Here is a 19,969-nt window from a genome sequence, read left to right as displayed (position 1 = left end):
CAGCAGTCACAGCAATCTTTTGAAATTCTCACAAAACTGCAAGATATAGGAAGAAATTGAAAACATTGAAATCTAACCAGCTCTCTTTGGAATCTGCCTGACAGAATAACATGTATGTTTTTTTGTAGATTTTACCAAACAAGCCAAGTCAAATTTGACACTTTTGCAGCGTATTTACTTGACAATGTTGGAAGCTTTTATGTACCGCAAAATTGGGCATTAAGAAATGCTTCAATGTAGCTTCTTAATAAAACAGTCAGATCTTAGCAGCTTTTATTTCTATGTTCTAATAAGCCCTGCGTACTAATTATCCTCTAATTTATCTGCAAGCTTGCATAAAATGGTTGCAGGATGGAAGAGGCCTAAAGATAAAAATCCATTCTGATAGTTCTCAGAAACATGCCTTCCTGTTTTTTTTTTTTTTTTCGTTTTTATCAGATGCGTTGAAGGATCTGTATGCCACAAAACCTCCATGTCATCTGTATATCCTTATCAAAGTGATTCGTGCTGAGAGACTTTCATAAAGAGGCCTGCAGAGTTTCCTTCAACAAAACCGATACGCTGCTCCTATTGAGGCTGAAACAGGTGGGTGATCAGCTTGTCTTCTCTCAAAAAGACAAGCTGATCACTGAGTGATGATCGCTGATTAAAAGCTCAAAACTCAACTACTTTTAAACGGATGGTCTCTTATCTTTTAGCACAAACCAAGATCACAGGTTTCAGGCATGTCAACTGCTACTGTAGCAACGTCTCTCTTGTTGCAAACGGCATTATGCGTTCTAGTCGAAAGGCTTTCGGCTTTTTTCATGGCAGAGAACATTTTGGTCTTGTTCCTTGACTGCACCTGAACGACAGATGATTTTGCATTCAGGCAAAATCATCTGACATGAAAGAAAACGTCTGCTTCAAAGTTTGAATTTACATAGACATTTTTTGGGGGGAGGGAAATTCCCCAAAAATTTGTCGCTGCTGCAACAAATTGCTGAGAGATAATTGCGCTGTTTTGCCCACCCAGGAGAGTTTCTAAAGGTTTTTTCTTTTCCCCCTTCTCTGTGTTTTCAAAGTTGGACTGTAATGATATTAGCACTAAGTCTTGCTACTTCCTGTTCCTTTACTATAGGACTCATAATTCTGACCTTTGTGATCTCATTCCCCCTCATCAACAAATCAATGAAACATTACATTGCACCTTGTGGCAAAAGTTTATTTTGAGTTTTTTGTATTGTCAGACTCACTGGGTTTTAAATATATATATACACATTCTCCATTTAACCCAACTCTGATTGTTGTAGTCTTTCAGGATTGCTATTCCATTGGCAATCACTTTAAATTTAGGCTCACATTGTTTTACACACAATGAGACTATTTATCATCAGAAAGTCCTTTAAGTAGACCCACTTAATGTGTTTTAGATAAAGAACATCCTAAATAGACCCACCTACTAAATGAAATAGGTAAAACTGTATTTCTAATATGGTTACAGTTATTAGTATCTGATCTTATATACAGTAGTTACTTTAGGGGACAAAAGTTGTGAAATACAACTGTGCCACCATGTCCCTGGAATTTGTCTGTTGTTTAACTTAAAGTCTTTTCATGATTCAAACAGAAACGATGCAGGTTCAGGTTCTGCTGTGTGTTCAGAATTAGAAAAAACTCAAAGTTACCAAGTGGCACGTTTCCACGTTATGACTGAGGTACAAAACCACATCATTTGCATAGACAGCCTGATCTTCTCCCCCTGAAACAAGCATATAAAAAGGGATGTTTTCAGAGCTTTTGGCACTTCTCTTCAGCAGTTCACCCAGTCTGTGACCCCATCATGTTCCTCTTCTGCAACCTGGCTGTACTGATGCTTCTACTGACTTTCGAAAGTCCAGGTGAGTCTCTGCCGCCGTCTGTAAATGTTAATTACATCAACGCTTTATTGTGCAAGTTTAAGCTTCGTTACATGTTGTTTTTATATATATATTTCTTGGTTTTTATAATCAAAGAGGAACATTTCTTAAGATTTATTTTTGTCTTTTCAGTGACTTAATTTTGATGGTGTTAACAGTTTTGTCATTATCATCACCATTAACTTTGTATTTTTACCAAAAACAAGTTCATGCAGGGACAATCATTGGAGGCCATGAGGTCGATCCACAGAAACGGTCGTATATGGTGTTTTTGCGGATGATGACTGCTGATAATAAATTGGAACGCTGCGGTGGATTCCTTATTAGGGAAGACTTTGTGATGACTGCAGCTCACTGCAAGGCCAAGTCAGTGTGACATGATTATACATTTTATTCAAATGAATGGTTGGAGGCAGATGAGAAAAAACAACTAACTTTCCCCCATTTCTGTTTACTAGGAATCATGAGTCTTATGAAGTTTTTTATGGGTTTGACGAACACAGTAAAAACCATAAAAAAGTGTCTGTGAAGAAAGAGTTTCCACATGAATCCTACAATAACACTGTATTCACACATGACATAATGCTGCTGAAGGTATCATTTATATTTATCTGAAACTATTTTAACAAATAGGAAAAACATGTTCTTTATATCTAATGTTTTCACATGTACAAAATTGTAAAAAAAAATAAAAATACAGACTGCACATATTGCTGTCTTTTTTAATGTTTAATACTATCTCCAATTTTTCCTTCAGTTGTCCCATAACGTAAGCTCGACCCACCATATCAAACACATTGAACTGGCACAGGAGGAAAGTAGCTCACTGCCAAGTCCGTGCTCAGTCTGCGGTTGGGAACTGGAATCAAATGCAGACATGCCTTCAAAGCTGATGGGAGTCAGTGTCACACTTGTTGAAAATGAGGATTGTGTCAAACAACGTGCTTACTGCTCTAGAGGAAGAACAGGAACAAGCGGGGTAATTTTTTCCCCCCCTTTTTTTTTTAAGTAGAGAAAAAAATTGTTCAAAGTAAAATATTAATTTCAATGTTTATCTTATTCACTCCCAACATTCTGTGTATGTGCTTACAGGGAGACTCCGGAGGTCCATTGATCTGCAACGGACTGGCGTATGGAGTGGTGTCAGCAAGCAGATCAGTCAATGGTTCCACTGAGTACAAGTACACAAACATACCGGACACCATTGGCTGGATCAATAACATCCTGAAGGAAAACTGAAACGGCATCTAAAATATCACCTTCATCAAACCATTTGACAATTAAACACATTTTTACTGCATAAGTAAAAACCTGATGATTTGTTTTATTTGGTTAAGTTTGTTGGTGTTATAGTTCTGTATTTTATACTGAGATTGGCTGCTTTTTAAGTGCATGCTCTGATCATTATAGTAAATGCTGAATGAATAGTTAATAGTGTATGTTTGAGAGAAATGTTGGCGTAACATTAAGTAATTTAGATTTTTGCTACCAATACAAGCCTTAAGCAAAATATTGCTTTGTTCGTGGTATTTAGATAGAAGCTTGAGCTTTTATAGATTGATGTGCTTAATTTCAAAAGTAAAGCAAAGTGCTGGTTTCTCACAATCTGCCATGTGTTTGTCGTCTTTTAACAAGGATATACACAAATTTATATACATTTAAGTAAAACAGATCAGGATTAACAATGCTTTGGGTAAATAGGGATTTTTTTTTTTTTTTACTTCATAAAAAAAAAATCACTCGAATAAGTTGGGGTTAACAGCAGGACAAGAAAAAGCGCAGCCGTAGCACCAAACCACGAGCTGCTACACGTGGTCTGTGTGAAAATAAACCCAAAGCGAACAAAGAAAGAAAGACGGAGAAGTAAATGAAGTAAAGTAACTTTCAGATAACCAATTCATTTAGTAAGAAAGTGACCTTTTTCCTCTGAAGGCAATAAAAACAAAACAAAAAAAAAAACTTTCCCAAATATTTTGGATTCTCAAAACTTTATAACAACAATTGTTTTAAGAATTTTTTTTTTTTTTCTAAATCACTTAGGTTAACTGCCTAAGTACTTTCGGATACCAGCGCTCAACACTTCCAAAGCACAGACGGTGTTTACACCGGCGTACAATTAACAAACCAGTCAATAAAAATGAAACCATTGATGTTTTTGCACCTCAGAAGTGATTCAATTCAGAAAACAATGAACTTTCATCATGTTCATCCAGTGATGAGCATCATCATAAGTAAAGGGTACGAGCAAGAAAATCAGTTCATTCTCTTAACTCTTGTATAGTTCATTTTCTGTATGATTTTAACATTTTTATGTTCAAAATTGCTCAATTTGCACATTGCCTGTTTAAATAGATGAACTGCACCGCCTCATCTCTGGTGGTTGCGAGTCAAACACTGACTGATCCAGATGATTGGCACAGGCCCAATGCTGCCTCTCTTTACACACGTGAACAAAATTGTTGCTACCCTCCTGTTAATGAAGAATACACTAATATTGATCACTGAAATAACTTGAAAATGACAAAGGTAATAATAAATAAGAATTTACTGAAAATTAGCTCAGTATGCCAACAACTGGAGAAGTAGTTGGTATATTATTGCAAAACTTTTTTTTTTGCACGTAAACACGCACAGAATAACAGTTTTTGTCATTCCGTTGTGTTTATTGTTGATGTTTTTGATAAAGGTAACATAGACGTACCCAGGTACAGAATTTACTATAAAAATAACAAGTAATGCACACTTAGTGCTTTTAAAATAAATAAATAAATAAATAAGAAAACTCTTAAAATGTCCAAGTTATTTACTTGACTCGTATTTGATTAAAAATACAAGAATATAACTGAAGGTCCTGACAGAGAAAATATCCCCTGGAACTTTTTAGATGTGAAAACAGTTTGTGAGGAAGAACCAAAATCAAAATCCACATAGAAAATGTTTTGAATTTGTCTTAAGCAAAAGATGCTTTTAAAAAGTTTGTTCAGTACTTTCATACTATGTTTTTTGTTTACAGAGTTTAATTCTCTAAAGTTTTATATGTATGTGAGAATTATGTGGGTATTTGCTGACATCTGATTAGAAACATGAACTTGAATTAGGAAAGCAAATATTTTGCTTCTTAAGCACCGTCTTCACAGTAGGCCTGTGTTTGCAACTCCGTTTACAGTTCAGTTGGTTTTTTTTGTTTGTTTTTTGTTTCTCTGGCTGCTTGAAGACTTTGCATCTCTGCAAATAACACATTCAGCAAATATCGCTGATGGCTATCAGGATCTGCTTCCTCTTCTTGACTTGCACAATGTTACAGAAACATATTTCCCACCGGTTAGTTCACAGTGTGGTGATTTTATTCTTTTTTGTACTTTTTCTGCATGCAAGATGTGAATGTTTACAAGTTTTCAGTTTTGTTTCTCTGTACGTTTGTCTGGAGGCTCTCTAGCAAATATGGATTGTTATGCATTTTAGTATGTTCCTTACATTATTAGCTCAGTGAATAGACTTTAAAATACTTCTGTTAGTTTTTAAACTACTGAACAGTTTAGTACAAAAATATATTTAAGATTCTGCTGTTGTTTTATCAGCCTTCCAGACTTCTCAGATCTTCTGGTTCTGTTCTGCTCAGCATCCAAACATGGAGGAGCAGCATTCAGCTTCTATGCACCACAAATCTGGAACAGACTTCCAGAAAACTGCAAAACAGCCGAAACACTGAGTTCCTTTAAATCAAAGCTGAAAAACACACGTTTGAGTTTCTTATCACTGGAACATTCACTAATGTATGTGATACCTATATGACGACAGCACTGCACAAAATGTCATGTTTGTTGCTGGTTTCTCATGAATATTTGACGTTTTCATAACTTTAGATTGTGTTTTCATGATGCAACAGCATCAACAATCTGACATGAGATTAATATCACTAAATAAATTTAAGCAAAAAACTTTTTGGATGAATTAGAAAAAATTAAATTAAACTATTCATATTTTCTGCGTTTACTAGTTGATTGTGGTGCTAACTCTTGTAGTCATGTAATCAATTTAAGGTCAGTTGTATCCCTATATACTTGTTTCATTGTAGTGATAGCACATGTTTGATGCAAAATTTATGGTCTATCTAGTATAGTCTATTTTAAGTATCACTTCTTTTCTGCTTCACTTACCTTTTGAGTACATAAGGAGAAACAAAATTTTGTTGTGTCCAGGATGTCTTATTATATCATTATTTATGATTGATAGATGTCAGGTGTGGTGAGGAGAGACGCAGAGACCCAGGTTGTGATAAAGATGATGATGGATTTAAAGAAGAAGCTCAACAGTCCAGAACAGGCGGCATGGCAGAGAGTTAGCACACCGCTAATTACCGGTAGCAACTGAAAAACTAAGGACTGAAAATGAGAGCTAAACCAACACAGGACTTTCAGTTCTACTGTGATGGCAGGCAGACAAATGACACACATACATTTGACAAGGACCCGACAAGAGACAAAGCCAACAGGTGGACTTAAATACACAAGGGGTAACCAAGGGAACGAGACACACCTGGGAACAATCAAGGGCTGAGAGGACAACACAGAGACTCAGGGAAACAGGACTGAACACAGAAAATCACAAAACTAAACAGAAAAACACGGATCATGACGATAGATAGATAGATAGATAGATAGATAGATAGATAGATAGATAGATAGATAGATAGATCTTCCATGAAGGAGACAGACATGGTATATCTAAAATATCTGCTATCATTATTTTTTTTTAAACAGTGTTATATGTAAAACACTGTCGGTATTAAAATGAAAGTCACAGCATCAGGATACAGTAAGTCAGCATGGTGAGATCACAATCTAACCTTGTGCAGAAGAGCAGCAAGCATCTCTGCTGGTTTCACTTATACACTCAGAGGGAGGAGTTTGTGTAGTTTGTCTAAATGACTCCGAATCTGTTTCAAAAAGAGGTAACGACTAACTTGTGTTTTATTAAACTATCATTTTACTTTGCCCGCTTCTCACACAGCACAAACTCTAATCAAATTGTGGCTTTTATCCTTTAAATCTGATGCTTATGTAGTTTTATGTTCGGGTTTTGATTTTTTTTTTCTTTCAGACTTTCACATGTTTTGTTATGAATCATGACACTTTCTTCCTTTTTCTCTAACCTAATCCAGTGGAGATGGAGCCAGTTGGAGCTTGAGTCTCACAGTGAGTGGAATGGAGATCACCTGAGAGCTTGTTTCTGTGATCGTCTCCCTGCCTGCAATCCACCTTCTCCTTGATGTCACCTTCCTGGATCCAGCCAGCTCCACCGATCCCATGAATCCTCTCCTGGTTGTCTGCTACCTCCCCTTCTAACCATCTTCCTTTTGGAAGGGGCTATATTTCAAAGTACCTCACATATTTGTACCTTTAGCATTATTAACAAGACATTTTCTGAGGGGGCAGAAATCTGGTTGCTGCCCCTCTGCTGTGCTCTGTGATGTAGAGAAGTTTAACATCTGAACAGATTTTTTTAAGTTGCTAATATTTTGTTTGATAAAGTTCTGTTATTCTAATATTATCTCTCAGGGGCAGCGAATTATGTAAGATTAAACTTAAGTCATGAAAAAGGGTCAAAAGAAAAAGATGTAGTTGAATATTGATTATGATTGAGAATGTGAAGTCAAGGGTGCGTAGATTTTTAAAAACAATATCTTGACCTTCATGTTTTTTAACAAGTTTTTAATTTAGATGAATAGTTAGATTATGTTGTGTTTACAACTTTAAGACATCAACTTGAATTGTCATTAGCTTGGTCATCCTAAACGCAAAACCACCACATGGTGGCGCCAAAGACAAGTTGATGACGTTACTCAACTGAGATTTATTTTCCCTCCAGATATATAATCCTCTATAATTATGCCCATGTTAGTCATACCCATTACTTATTTTAAAGTAACCTTTTTTTGATTTATCAACACATTTATTCTGACAGGAAGTGATTTAATTTATTTGCAATAGCACAGCCAGTATCCTGACTTGAAACTGATGGCAAATTAAGAAGAAGATCCTTTGTATGATCAAGAAGAGCAAGGAGAGTCAATCTTCTCCCATCAACCTGGAAGTTCAGAAGATTTCATTGATATCCAGCCTCTAAGTCAACTTTCATCACTGAATAATGTTCAAATTGTTTAAATAAGTGCATCACATTCAATGAGGTTTTGTGTTAAACTAGAATCAGTCAAAAATTAGTTTCTGGGAATGTAGAGCTTTAGCTTTAAATTCACTAAAGGCCTGATGTTTGTTTCTTCTTTCTCCATCAGGTTGGGACAAACCTGGTGGCGTATCCACAAAATGCAACAACCCGTATATCCTCCTGCTGGGGGACAGACAAAAATGCTCCTAGTTTAATGGCTGAAATTTTTTATTGTATTTTGCTCTAAAACAGACTTTTTACATAAAATGTTTTTATAGTTCATCAAATATATGTTTCTGGAGTAACAGATAATTCTGGAGTTGTGGGAACGATGGATTCCAATCACCAAAATATCCAACCTAATTGCAGTAATAGGAAGGGTTTGACTGCTGTAATGCTAATGAGGTTGTTTCTAGTGATGGTTGGAAATAATTTGAAACATATCATATTGTACTAAAACATAAAGGAAAACATTCATGCATTCCTGTTTATCACTGCAGGTCTGCAAGGAAGCTGGTGCCTAACTCCATTTGTCGTCAGGTGGGAGAGTTTGTCCAGGTCATTACAGGTAAAGAAAAACTCTTCAGTTTTAATTTTGAAAGTAGATTAAAAGTTTCTATGTAAGGAAACCCATCAGAGCACTGAATCATTTTTATGAAACTAAATGATGCAACAGGTCAAAAGGCGTCATATTGCTTGGCTATTTAATAGTATGCTGTAGAGAAAAAAAAACAAAAAGCTTGATTTTGTTAAGGAACACAAGCAAAATTAAAAAAAAAAAACTATCTTCTTATTCCAATTAGCAAGAAGCTACACAAAACGGTCATTCATTTGAATTCAGTCTTATGTTGTTGGAAAAAAAGCTGAACAGTATTTAATCACTTATGTTTCATAATCTCATCAATCCATTCTCTGTAGTCGGGTATCTTGGTGTACGTGGTTAGTTTAAGACAAGGATGTTTTGCTGAGATCAATCCAAAGGCTTTTCCATCTTCACAGACTAACGGACCACCAGAGTCTCCCTGCAAGCACAGACACAGCATGTGATGACTGTTCACAGGGAAGAAATCAGTTCAGTTTGTAGTAAGACAAAGATAGGAAAGATGAGGAAGCAGAAAAAAACCCACCTCACCCGGTCCCTTCTCCCCTTTAGAGCAGTACACATTTTTCTCAGGACAGAGATCATCATGAGTGAGCGTCACGTTGACTTCTCTGAGTTTATAAGACATGTCTTTATTGTGCTCGTTCATCGTACCCCAACCAGATACTAGACACTTTTTGGGCGATTTGTTGTCACACACGTCTGCCAGGACAATAGGCTGCACATTCTTGTCGAAAACAACTTTGGTAGACAACTAAAGGAACAACAGAAAATATTTAAAAGACTGTTTAACTTAACTCATAATGTGTTTTGTTTTAATCCTTGTGCATGTCAAAAAAATATTACTTTTATTATTGGAAGTAATAAAAAAAAAAAAAAAATATATATATATATATATATATATATATATATATATATATATATATATATATATATATATTCTTTCATTTCCAGATCTATGTTACCTTCAAAAGCATGATGTCATTTGTGTAATTTGTGTTCTCGTATTTCTCATGTGGAAAATCTTGCTCCACAGACAAACATAACTTATTTTGGCTGGCGAAATCGTGCACCCCAAGACAAACTTCATAAGTCCTAGAAAGATAGAGAGGAAAGAAAAAAGAAAGGAACCAAGAAAAGACAAATGAATGAATTCTAAATTATCCGTAGAGTTTATTGCAGTATAAAGTAACTTAAAGCAAACTTACTTGGCTTTGCAGTGGGCAGCAGTCATCACAAAATATTCACTCACCAGGAACCCACCACAGTATGATGTGTTACCATTGGCACTGTGGCAAGTCAAAAGCGCCATGTACGGCTTGCTGTGAGCTGCAGCCTCATGGCCACCAATGATTCTACCTGCATGGGCTGTTCGACATACTTTTTGTTAAATGTTAAATTAGTAGCAACGATTATTACCATCATTAAAATGAGTCACGATTACAGTGAATGCAAACGTGAAACCACATATGACCAATCCCTTGCATCCCAAAACTTGCATGAGAGAACATCCAACATCAAATATACAGGGGTAAGTTATTCATATTGTAGAGTGTCCTCAACAACGTCGGTTGTTCAAAAAGCTTTTTGTTATAGAAGGACAATGTCAAGAAAAGCATTCCCCCCCGCCCCCATTTTCAGTTCACTTTAATATGCTGCCCTTGTTTGGTTAGAAGACAAGATAGCTGCCCCCCTGTTATTCAGGTGAATAATGGCAAATTTATAAAGCATATAAATGCACAGTTTTTATATACTGTACGATAAGATACTGCAAAAGAGACTCACCTTGACTATTAAAAGTAAGCACAAGCACCAGGGCTGCGAAGTCAGAGTAGATGAACATGGTGAGATCACAATCTGAGACGTTGAGGTGGAGCAACAAACATCTCTGACCGTTTTTACTCGACAGGCTTCCTTTTATCTGTCTGCACATGCAAAATCATGTGGCTCCAGACCACACTACTTCTTTTTTTTTCTTTAATGTTTGCTGATGCTAAGATTACAGTTGTTCTCAGTTATTAAAACACATTTCTCGAGACCATCCATTCATTTATCTCAGTTCTAAACACAAAACCCATGTTATAAACTACTTTCACTAAACCTGCAGTTTGGTTTCTGCAAAACCAAAACTATTACCTCAAAACTGTTCAAGCTGCGCTCAAAACCACAGTGTTGTCAGTGAACAAAGCATAAAAAAAGGAATATGCAATTTTCAGATTACAAAAGACTGTGAAGTAACCTTTATTGTGCACAAATATAATGCATTTCCTTAAAAAAGAAATCCTCTCGTTTAGAACTTGCAGTGAAAAAATAAACAAAAAAACTCAGAATATGGTTTGTGTTTTCATACAGAATCCACTCTGTAGCATCATGTCGGCATGCTGAGTCAGGTCTTCATCTTATTTATGTGGGGAAGCAGTGTGGAAAACTCCTGGTTTGCCAAATCCATGCTAAGCATGCATCCACACTTTTAAGTCTTTACTAGCCAGTTCTATGGCCTGTATGAGATTTTCTTTAATGTAGGGATCCGGTCATAAACTTTCCAAATTCGCGAAAAGAGGAACTTTTCTTTTGGGTGAAGGAAACTGGAAAGAAAATACTATATTTAAGAAATTTTTGGTTGATGTTGAACCGCCGTCTGATCTGGATGACATGGTGAAAAGTCACATTGCCCCACACAATGGCACACAATATCTCAAAGATCACTCCACAATGTCTTTTGACAATTGTGAATTGAATTGAGCGCAGTTATAGCATGCCTAAATGAAACAAGGTAGGGAATTATTTTTTTTCATTCTGAGGAAAAAGATAGAGAAGGTGAAGATGTGAACATCCAGCTTGGTTTTAGTACATTTTTCAAACTCTGCTTTAGATCAGCATCAAGAAAATACCACAGCGTTAAAGACGTATTTAGAAGAGAGACGACTAAATCATCTCATTTAACTACATGTTCTATCCCAGACAGATCATAAGGAAATTGGATTTTATACTTGTGTGATCATTGTGCTCACCCAGATCTGACATTAAGTCCGAGCCTGCAGGTAAATAAATAAAAAAAAAACTGGTTGGTTTAAAAAGCGAATGGGCATTTTTTTCATCGCCTGTTGCAGCAGCTGCTTCAGAATTTTGCAGTTCTTAATTTGGACTGTGTGAGAGTTGTGAAACTGCATTTGTTTAAAATCTTTCCAAGTAACACTTTGAAGGCTTTAAAAAGTCATCATCTCTGACTCATCTGCCACAGATATTTATCATTTTATGCTTAACCACCGAAGAGTGGTTAAGGATGCCATTTGAGTTTGTTAAAGTCTTTCTTCATCATTGATGATATTTGGATTCTGTTTTAAGCCTGACTCTTTTTTTATGTGTGTCTGGGTTATGTTGTGCTATTTCTTTACTTTACCTTGCTCAACAGGAACTTCTGATTGCCATCATCAACCACTTCCTCTGGTTAGGTTCCTAAATGTTGAAGACTAATCTTCCCCTCTACTTTTCAAGTCTTTCAGTTCTTTTCAAACTCTATAGGGGTGATGAGCAGCTAGGGCTCCTATATTTACCACACACCTATTCCGTCATGCCTAATGGAAAGGCTTCTTAAAAATGCATTTAATAAAACCCACATGCACTCAAATGGGTTCACAAGTCATAACCGGTTTAACCTTTGGCGATCTAAATGACTTGTTGAGGTCCTTCTTCTAACATATAAAACCCCCAGAACATTAAAGTTTGGAGAATACAATGGAAATTAATACAGAAAAAGAGTTGCATACGATTGTGGCCCAGTGCAACCGGTAGCAACAGTCGGCCCCATGTTGTCCTAGACATTTTAAACTTTGTTTCACATTTCAAAGTTTTTTCATTTGTGCTATAATAGTGTTATTTTTTTCCTGTTCTCCAAATAACAGTACCAGTCTATCGTACTAAAGCTTCATTTCGCTCAGTCGGGTCTGCAGATCGGATGCTTTCAAAAGGCTCAAACATTCATTGGAAATCGGGGGAGAAATCATTTATAGTAGTTGTGAATTTATGGCTGTGAACTCTGTAAGCGCAGATCATGCCTGATCACTAACGATATTTAAGTCTAATCAAAATTAAATTTCAAACTCGTGGCCCTAACCGCAGAATCGACTGTATTTTACAAGGCTTCTTTTATGTTAACTAAAATATACAGTATGTTCACAAGAAATAAATGCTGAGCTTATTCTGAAAGCGATTTGCATCTTGATTACTGCATTTCTTTCCATTTCCTAGCCTATTTTAGTTCATCTAATCTGGTGGTGGGTGGCACCAACAACCCTGCTTGATTCATCCTGCATCATTAGTCGTTCAGGGTGTTAGTAATCAGCCATTGGCGCCTTTTGTACTTCTTGTTCCACTCATTATCTTTTTTCTAAAAAGTCATATCAGGAAGTTGCATCTAATGTCTTCACTGCTGAAATGGAAAGATTTACAACAACATCCTACAAAGCATTGAGTTTCCCAAACAGTCACAAAGAGGTCAGTCTGTAAGCAGTTTTTTTATGAACATCCTGTGGTTTTGATGTGTTGCATTTAAGGAGCTACACAAGCTACTGCTACCAAAGATAGACTTCGACCCTTAAGATAATAACGTGATTATTGCTGAGTGTAAGACAAGTTCAGTGGGCTTAGAACAAAAAATGCATCTATTCAACACTTCATGCAGAGTTTAATGCCTGCAAGGGAGGAATGCATTAATGAATCGTTCTCCCTTTTTTCTCAGACAGATATTTATACTTTAACCATACAATTGAAATGGGTTGCAAGCAAGAGATTAAAGGAACCCTCTGTAAGTAGGGTGAGACATTTTCAAAAAGTATTATCAAATGTATTTTGAATATAAGGAATTGCCATGAAATGATTTGTGGCAATAAACAATAAACAAGTTAAAGAAAGCATGCCTACACGATGTGCACAATTATTACCCAAGTTGAATTTTAGGAGATTTATTTTATTGTTTAACAACTACAACGGTCTCGGCCAATTCAGAGATGCTAATAATCTCTCAAACCGGAATATTTAAGAAAGTAAAAGTGAGATTTTGGCTTTCTTAGGACAATATCTATGTGCACATGATTACTGGGCAAATATTAGCGTGCAGAATTATTAAGCAACTGATTAAAGATGCCGACTTTTTCCTGAACCACTGCTTGAAATAACGTGTCTTCTAAAACATGGCTGTAGGTTTGGGAGTTGATTTTTGAGTCCATCTTCAACCCAAAAAGGTCCAACTAGCTCATCTTTAATAATACCAGCCCATACCATTACCTCGCCTCCACCTTGCTGACGTCCGGAGCAAAGTGGAGCTCTGTGCCCGTTACTGATCCAGCCACAGGCCCGTCCAGCTGGTCCACGAAGAGTCAGTCTCATCTCATCAGTCCATAAAACCTTTGAAAAATCTGTCTTCATATCTGTCTTGGTCCATTCCTGATGTTTCAGCTTATGTGTCTTGTTCAGTGGTGGTCGGGTTTCAGTCTTTCTTACCTTGGCTTTGTCTCTGAGCTCTGGACATCTTGTACTTCTGGGCTGTCCAGGAAGGTTTCAGTTCTGGAATACGACAGCGCTAGAAGATAACGGATTCCTGGTAGCTTCACATTTGATTCTTCTCCAATCTTTGGCAGTCAAGTCTTTTTTTTCTCAACACGTTTCCTGCGACCCTTTTGATTATTAGCAGCAAAACTTTGTAGTTTTGTAGTCACGCCCCCATTGTCTTAGCCATTTCAAGAATGCTGCATCCTTCTAACAGACCTTTTACAATTTTGGACTTTTCAGAGTCACTTAAATCTCTTTTTTGGCCCATTTTTCCTGAGGAAAAGCTGCCTAATGATTATGCACACTTTGCCATGAGATGTTGATGTTCTTAGGCCCCTCAATCCCTCATTAAACAAATACTCATCAGCTGATATGTTTATATTTAATAAGCATCCAACTACATACAGCTTGGAGTTGGAAAATATGTGCAGAAATGACGATACGGTCAAACTTGCCTGATAATTGTGCACACAGTATCGATGCTTCACAGAAACAAAACCTCTGTGGTTCTTGCAGCTACACGTAAAGGCGATTATCTTCCACATCTGCATAAATTAAACATTTCCAGAACAGGTAACACTTATCATTACACGCACACAGCAGCTAAGTTAAAGAGCACATATCATTTTTCCGAGCATGGTAGCACATAATGCATCATTTCATATCTCATACATCTGCAATTTACTTCCTCTAATGTTCTTCACACTTAATGCGCAGTTGACACTAAGATAATATAATGAACCCACAAGAGGATGTTGGACATGTTTTAACCCTTTAAAATATCTGCTGTTTTACATGTAAAGTGCTCATATAATATGCTATGGATAACATTTATCTTTTTTTTGTTTTATTTTTTTTAATTTAGACAAGGTAGAAATGCTATGTGACCTCCAGGTCACAGTAATGAAAACCACGTGCTTCAGAGATGTCTCCAGTTTTCTGTCATTATTGAAAGCTGATGTAGAGTTTAGAATGTATTTGTGACTTGGACACATATGAACATAATCCAAAGCGAGACCCTCAAAGTTCTGATTGTTTTAAATGGAGTTATGTTGTGAAAGCGTGAGAAGGCATAGAAAGAGAACTTGTACCTTTCTAAACCATCGGCCATCTCAAAAATGCTATGGTTAAAAATGCAAACGCTTTTTTGTTTCTGCAATCTTGGGGAAAACCAAGCCTTGCTTAAGAAAAACTAAATTAAAATTGAGTAGACAAATATTATGCTCTGGCAAGAACATTGTGGTCTGCCAGGAAATAATTCATTCTCATGACGGTGCTGGTAGGCATCTTTCACCAGACAAGTGTAAAACTGCACTCCAGCATTAAAAATGGTCCATCCCCAGCTGTTTTCAGCATGCTCAAAACTTCTGTGATGAGATCCGGCTGGCATGGTAAGAAAGGGATGGAAGTGTTTTTCCACACCTTTCTAACATTGTTACAGTAACAGCTGACCTGAATTTCCAAAATTATTGAATTGAATTGATTGTTGGGCTTGGGCTTCTGTGGCGTGCTTAATGAGCTTTCGTTGCATTCACCACAGAGAAAACCATTCAGTAAATCGGGATATAAAGTTGTGTTAAGGGGGAAAAAAAGGGGGTAGAAATTACCTAGACTGTGACAAGCACAGCTCAAAGCGCATGCAGCTCCGTCCTGCTCCGGTCCTATCAGTCACATCCCCGAAAATTTGAACCTGACTCACCCTGCAGTTACAACAGGCGACTAAATGGAGCTGTAAGATGGGGGAAGTTACACTGCTTAGCCAAATGATGGTCTAAAAATGAAAGCAGTTCAAAATTGATTAAAATAATACGTAGAGTTTACTTCTGGCTTAAAATTAAAGGTGATTAGTTGGGTCAGGCTGGGCTTGGACACAATGTCTATGGGCTCTGGTTGGGTTGGGCTTTTTAGGCCCAATCAAATCTCTAACGTCAACAGTAGTCATAAAGATTATCTGGCTCCTCTGTTTCTGTGCTGTGGCTGCCTCCTCTCCCTCCAACCCTCCTCACCAGCAGGTCAGGACCTCCTTTGATTGCTTTCAACTAATGATTGTCTTTTTTTTTTTTATATATATATATTACGTTCCGCCTATGTCGCAGTGTTCGTTTGTCACTCAGCTCAGTGGAGGAAGCAGGAACTAGCTAAATTCATCGCCTTGTTGCCCAAATGTTGCTTTTGTGGACTTACTTTGTAAAAGAAAACAACACCTGACAGTCTTAAGGCTCCTACATACTCGATCCAAAGCCGAACAGTCGACACACGGTCATGTGGTTTTGACAAGTTTGTGTTTGCACACCTTTCATACAGTGGTGCAGTGGGATAAGCATTCACGTCTCCTGCAGACGGAAAAAGCAGTGAACTAGTTGAAGAAAAATATCAACCAACATCTGATCAATCAAACAATATGTCACACAGAGCTCTGTCAAAATAGTTTGACCAATTTGCCCCAAAATTTTGAAATGGTGCAAAATAGAGAAGTAAGGAGAATGCACATTGGGCGGGTTTCCATCTACTCCTTTGGACCAGACTGCGCAAAGCATAATTTTGTTGCTAGAGGTTGATGTTGTGACAAGGTCTAACATTTCTCTAATAATTAATAACTATAGTTAATAATTGTGTTTGCATTGCTATTTAGCAAAATAGTACGTAAATGTGTTGTGCACGTCACTTTACTGCATTTATTTTAAGACAATCTACATGCTGAAAAGTCCTGCCGAACAGCAGTTCACTGAGGGAACTACAAAAATAATGTATGTTTTTTTTTTTAGAAAACTTTGCATAAACTGATTCAGGTCACCAAGTGCAAATGGTTTTAAGAAAACGGATCCTTTCTTTTTTTGCCAGAAGATGATAGCATCTTTCACAAGCCTTTTGGGGTTTTTTATCTTTGTTAGCATGAACTAACAAAGATAGTTAGAACCAGAAAATGTATTCATAAACCACCACACAGTTTTAGCACAACAGCCATGTTGCAAATTACTAGACAAGCTAAGTGCTATAAGGTGGTAGGCCGTAAAAAGATTAGCTGCACTCCCCACATGTTTTAAATGTTTAGTGGATGCATATTTTATTTTTGTTGTGCTTTTATGTGAGCCTGGTAATTTGCACAGCCTGTGGAAGTCACCTCACCCCAATCCCTCTGTGCCTCCTCTCATATGCTGAGAAGGTTTCCGATAAACACCACCACCATCGATACACACACACACACACACACACACACACACAGAGAGAGATATAAAAACATGTACGGTTGCTTTAAAGTTTTGCATTTTGTGTGCAAAAATCCTTTTTGCAGAATTGATGGCGACTTCTTGCATGGGCTCCAGCAGCCTCATGACATTGACATGATTGAGAGAGGCACTGTCCACCTGTGATACCAGACCCAGCTGGTAAAATTGTTTAACAGAAAGAAAAAAAAACAACATACAAACAGCCAGATGTTCACGAAATATAAAACATAATTTAAGCACCATCAAATATATAATGTAATAGCGTCCTTTGTAACATAGATTTCACTATGTTTCACTACATTATGTTACAAAATTGAATATTTAGATCAAAGCAGTTTTTTTTTTTCTAAATGCATTGTAGTTTCTCTTTAAGACTTTAGAATAATCCTCCTAACATGTATGTGTTTAGTATCCCTACTTCTGGATAGAAGAATAACTTAAAAACCAATGCTTGAAGTATATTGTGTTATATTTTACTGCTTCCCTTCTTACATTTGCAAATACCGATGTACTTCCTAAAAGATATGCCACCGTAAGAGGAACATATACCGCGAAAACCATACCTTACTCACCAAGATGCTTCCTCTAATCGTCTGCAACATGATTTGTGTTTAAAACATTAATAGAATAGAAAGGTTTTGAAAGATATAAGTGCCTCAGTTCTACACTTATTCACCCTCATGATATTAAAACAGTAAAAATGTATATGCATTAACTTTAAAATTCAACTAAATCGTCCTAAAAGTTGTGTTAGATGTCTGGAAATTAAAACATTTCCAAACCAATTTGGTTAGCAGTGACTGGTGGTCGTTCATTTGAACGCATCGCTGTGTGGAACGCTCCCCGTCTTCCTGCTTTAAAAAGAAAGAAAATCTCTGTTTTGCAAATGAAGCAAAATCAAAAAGAAAAATAATAATAACTTACCCATTTGTAAGAGAAATAGTTTGGTTCAGAGCGCAAAGAATAAATGTATATGATTAAAATAATTTGTAATATTGATAGAGTGAAAAAATAAGAACAGAGAAGGATTTGTACACTTGCAGTGCAAATTCATTAAAATGACAAAGAAAAGCAGCCAACTGCATTTGTGCACTGCAGCAGCCATGAGGTCATACGCTGATAGCTTTTCTGAAACTCCTCTGCAAAATTACAAATTGCTCATCTGGGACACACATGTACACACGTCAGCATGTTGATTCATCGCCGCGATGCACTTCTTAGAATAGTGTAAGCTCATATCACAACTATCCTGTAACTGTAACCACAACTATCTTAATAATCATATTAATTTATCATACGTCAATGGTTGAATTATAACAACTAAACAGTATGAGGCAGAAACAGAGACGTGTTGGATTACAAATTTTTTCAACCAATCATTGTAATTTTGTTTCATGTCATTCATTTATGTACTGCATGATTGAATCTCATTTTTGGGAAGCTGTGTGAACTTTAGAGACATGCACACGGCAAACAGTGCAGGAAATAACAAGAAACATTGTGCAATACCCCTGTCCTCAATAAATTGGCAAGGGATTGAAGTAGTTGTGTGATCTGTTATCAGAACAAGCAAACACGCAGGGATTTAAAAACTCAACAATTTTCATTGTTTGGCCAAAAATATGAAAATATCCAGTTAGAGGCAGCTGTGTGTTGATGTCAGAGATCAGATAAGAACAGGTGGACTACTTTGAGGTAATGGAAAGTCAATATTAGCCTAAAATATCATCTCTAAGTACACAACACTCTGAACTTTTCAGTAGAGGTTTACACTGGATGCCACTCTGGTCAGTTAAGAACAGGAAACTGAGGTTATAATAAAAATAATGCACAATAACACCATAGAAAACCTTACATGTCCTTTTGTATCAGACATGAAAACATAGATCCATCCTGGATCAACAAGTTCAGATGTTTCTTACCACACTTTGGGATTTCTACTACCAATTCACCATTATTTCAATGCCATTGTATACCGGAGTCGTTGCTGATCATATCTTTCACCACAGTGAGCTAATCTTCCAGTGGCTGCTGTCACCATAATAATGCACCATGTCAGAAAGCTCAAACTATATCAAACTGTTTCTTTTAAATATGAGAATGAGTTCTTTGTTTCCCAGCAACTTCCACAATCAGCAAATCTAGATCCGACAGAAATTGTTTGGGTTGTGTTGGTTTGGGAGAAACGCATCAGGTTTTAACATTGGATGTTTTTCTGTTTTTTGTTTTTTTATAAAGTCTGTCTGCTTTGTTCTGGTAGTAATAAACAGCTCAATTTTCAGTGATAACTGCTGAAGTCAAGAAACTGCATACTGAAGTCCCATACACATTTAACTCAGAAACTGCAAATACCTGCAGGGAATATCTTTGATGATCTTCTGTAAGGCAAAACAATATCTTATCCAGTGTGGTAAAAAAAATAAAATTTAAAAAAAATCAATGTTTTTATCACCCCTGCATTGTAATGATCAAAGGTCTAAATGTCATTTAATGTCATATAAATGACCAAATATTATCCAGATAAGCATGAC

General features: G+C 36.6%; 2 protein-coding genes across 2 annotated transcripts; one reads left to right on the top strand and one right to left on the bottom strand.

Annotated features, from left to right (window-relative positions):
* Window positions 1-1,613: 1,613 nt before the first annotated feature.
* On the top strand, window positions 1,614-3,501 carry LOC106954195 (granzyme-like protein 1). Its single transcript, XM_015043498.1, has 5 exons — window positions 1,614-1,880; window positions 2,105-2,264; window positions 2,357-2,492; window positions 2,656-2,877; window positions 2,991-3,501. Exons 1-5 carry the CDS (start codon window positions 1,823-1,825, stop codon window positions 3,135-3,137), a joined length of 723 nt encoding a protein of 240 aa, XP_014898984.1. The 5' UTR covers window positions 1,614-1,822; the 3' UTR covers window positions 3,138-3,501.
* Window positions 3,502-8,611: 5,110 nt separating this feature from the next.
* LOC106954194 (granzyme E-like) lies at window positions 8,612-10,554 on the bottom strand. Its single transcript, XM_015043497.1, has 5 exons — window positions 10,450-10,554; window positions 9,873-10,032; window positions 9,630-9,759; window positions 9,191-9,418; window positions 8,612-9,085 (listed from the first exon to the last, which is right to left on the bottom strand). The coding sequence occupies exons 1-5, from the start codon at window positions 10,505-10,507 to the stop codon at window positions 8,942-8,944; spliced, it is 720 nt and encodes a 239-aa protein (XP_014898983.1). The 5' UTR covers window positions 10,508-10,554; the 3' UTR covers window positions 8,612-8,941.
* Between the last annotated feature and the right edge of the window lie 9,415 nt (window positions 10,555-19,969).

Source organism: Poecilia latipinna, unplaced genomic scaffold (assembly GCF_001443285.1).
Source record: "Poecilia latipinna isolate Pla-1442-1.1 unplaced genomic scaffold, P_latipinna-1.0 Scaffold636, whole genome shotgun sequence".
In the NCBI taxonomy this organism is placed as follows: Eukaryota; Metazoa; Chordata; class Actinopteri; order Cyprinodontiformes; family Poeciliidae; genus Poecilia; species Poecilia latipinna.
This window is presented reverse-complemented; position numbering and strand designations above follow the sequence as displayed.

Coding starts and splice junctions, on each gene's coding strand:
- LOC106954195 (XM_015043498.1), top strand. CDS start 1,823: ATGTTCCTCTTCTGCAACCTGGCTGTACTGATGCTTCTACTGACTTTC. Junction 1,881..2,104: donor ACTGACTTTCGAAAGTCCAG/GTGAGTCTCTGC, acceptor ACCAAAAACAAG/TTCATGCAGGGACAATCATT. Junction 2,265..2,356: donor GCAGCTCACTGCAAGGCCAA/GTCAGTGTGACA, acceptor TCTGTTTACTAG/GAATCATGAGTCTTATGAAG.
- LOC106954194 (XM_015043497.1), bottom strand. CDS start 10,507: ATGTTCATCTACTCTGACTTCGCAGCCCTGGTGCTTGTGCTTACTTTT. Junction 9,760..9,872: donor GCTGCCCACTGCAAAGCCAA/GTAAGTTTGCTT, acceptor CTATCTTTCTAG/GACTTATGAAGTTTGTCTTG. Junction 9,419..9,629: donor ATGACATCATGCTTTTGAAG/GTAACATAGATC, acceptor TTGTTCCTTTAG/TTGTCTACCAAAGTTGTTTT.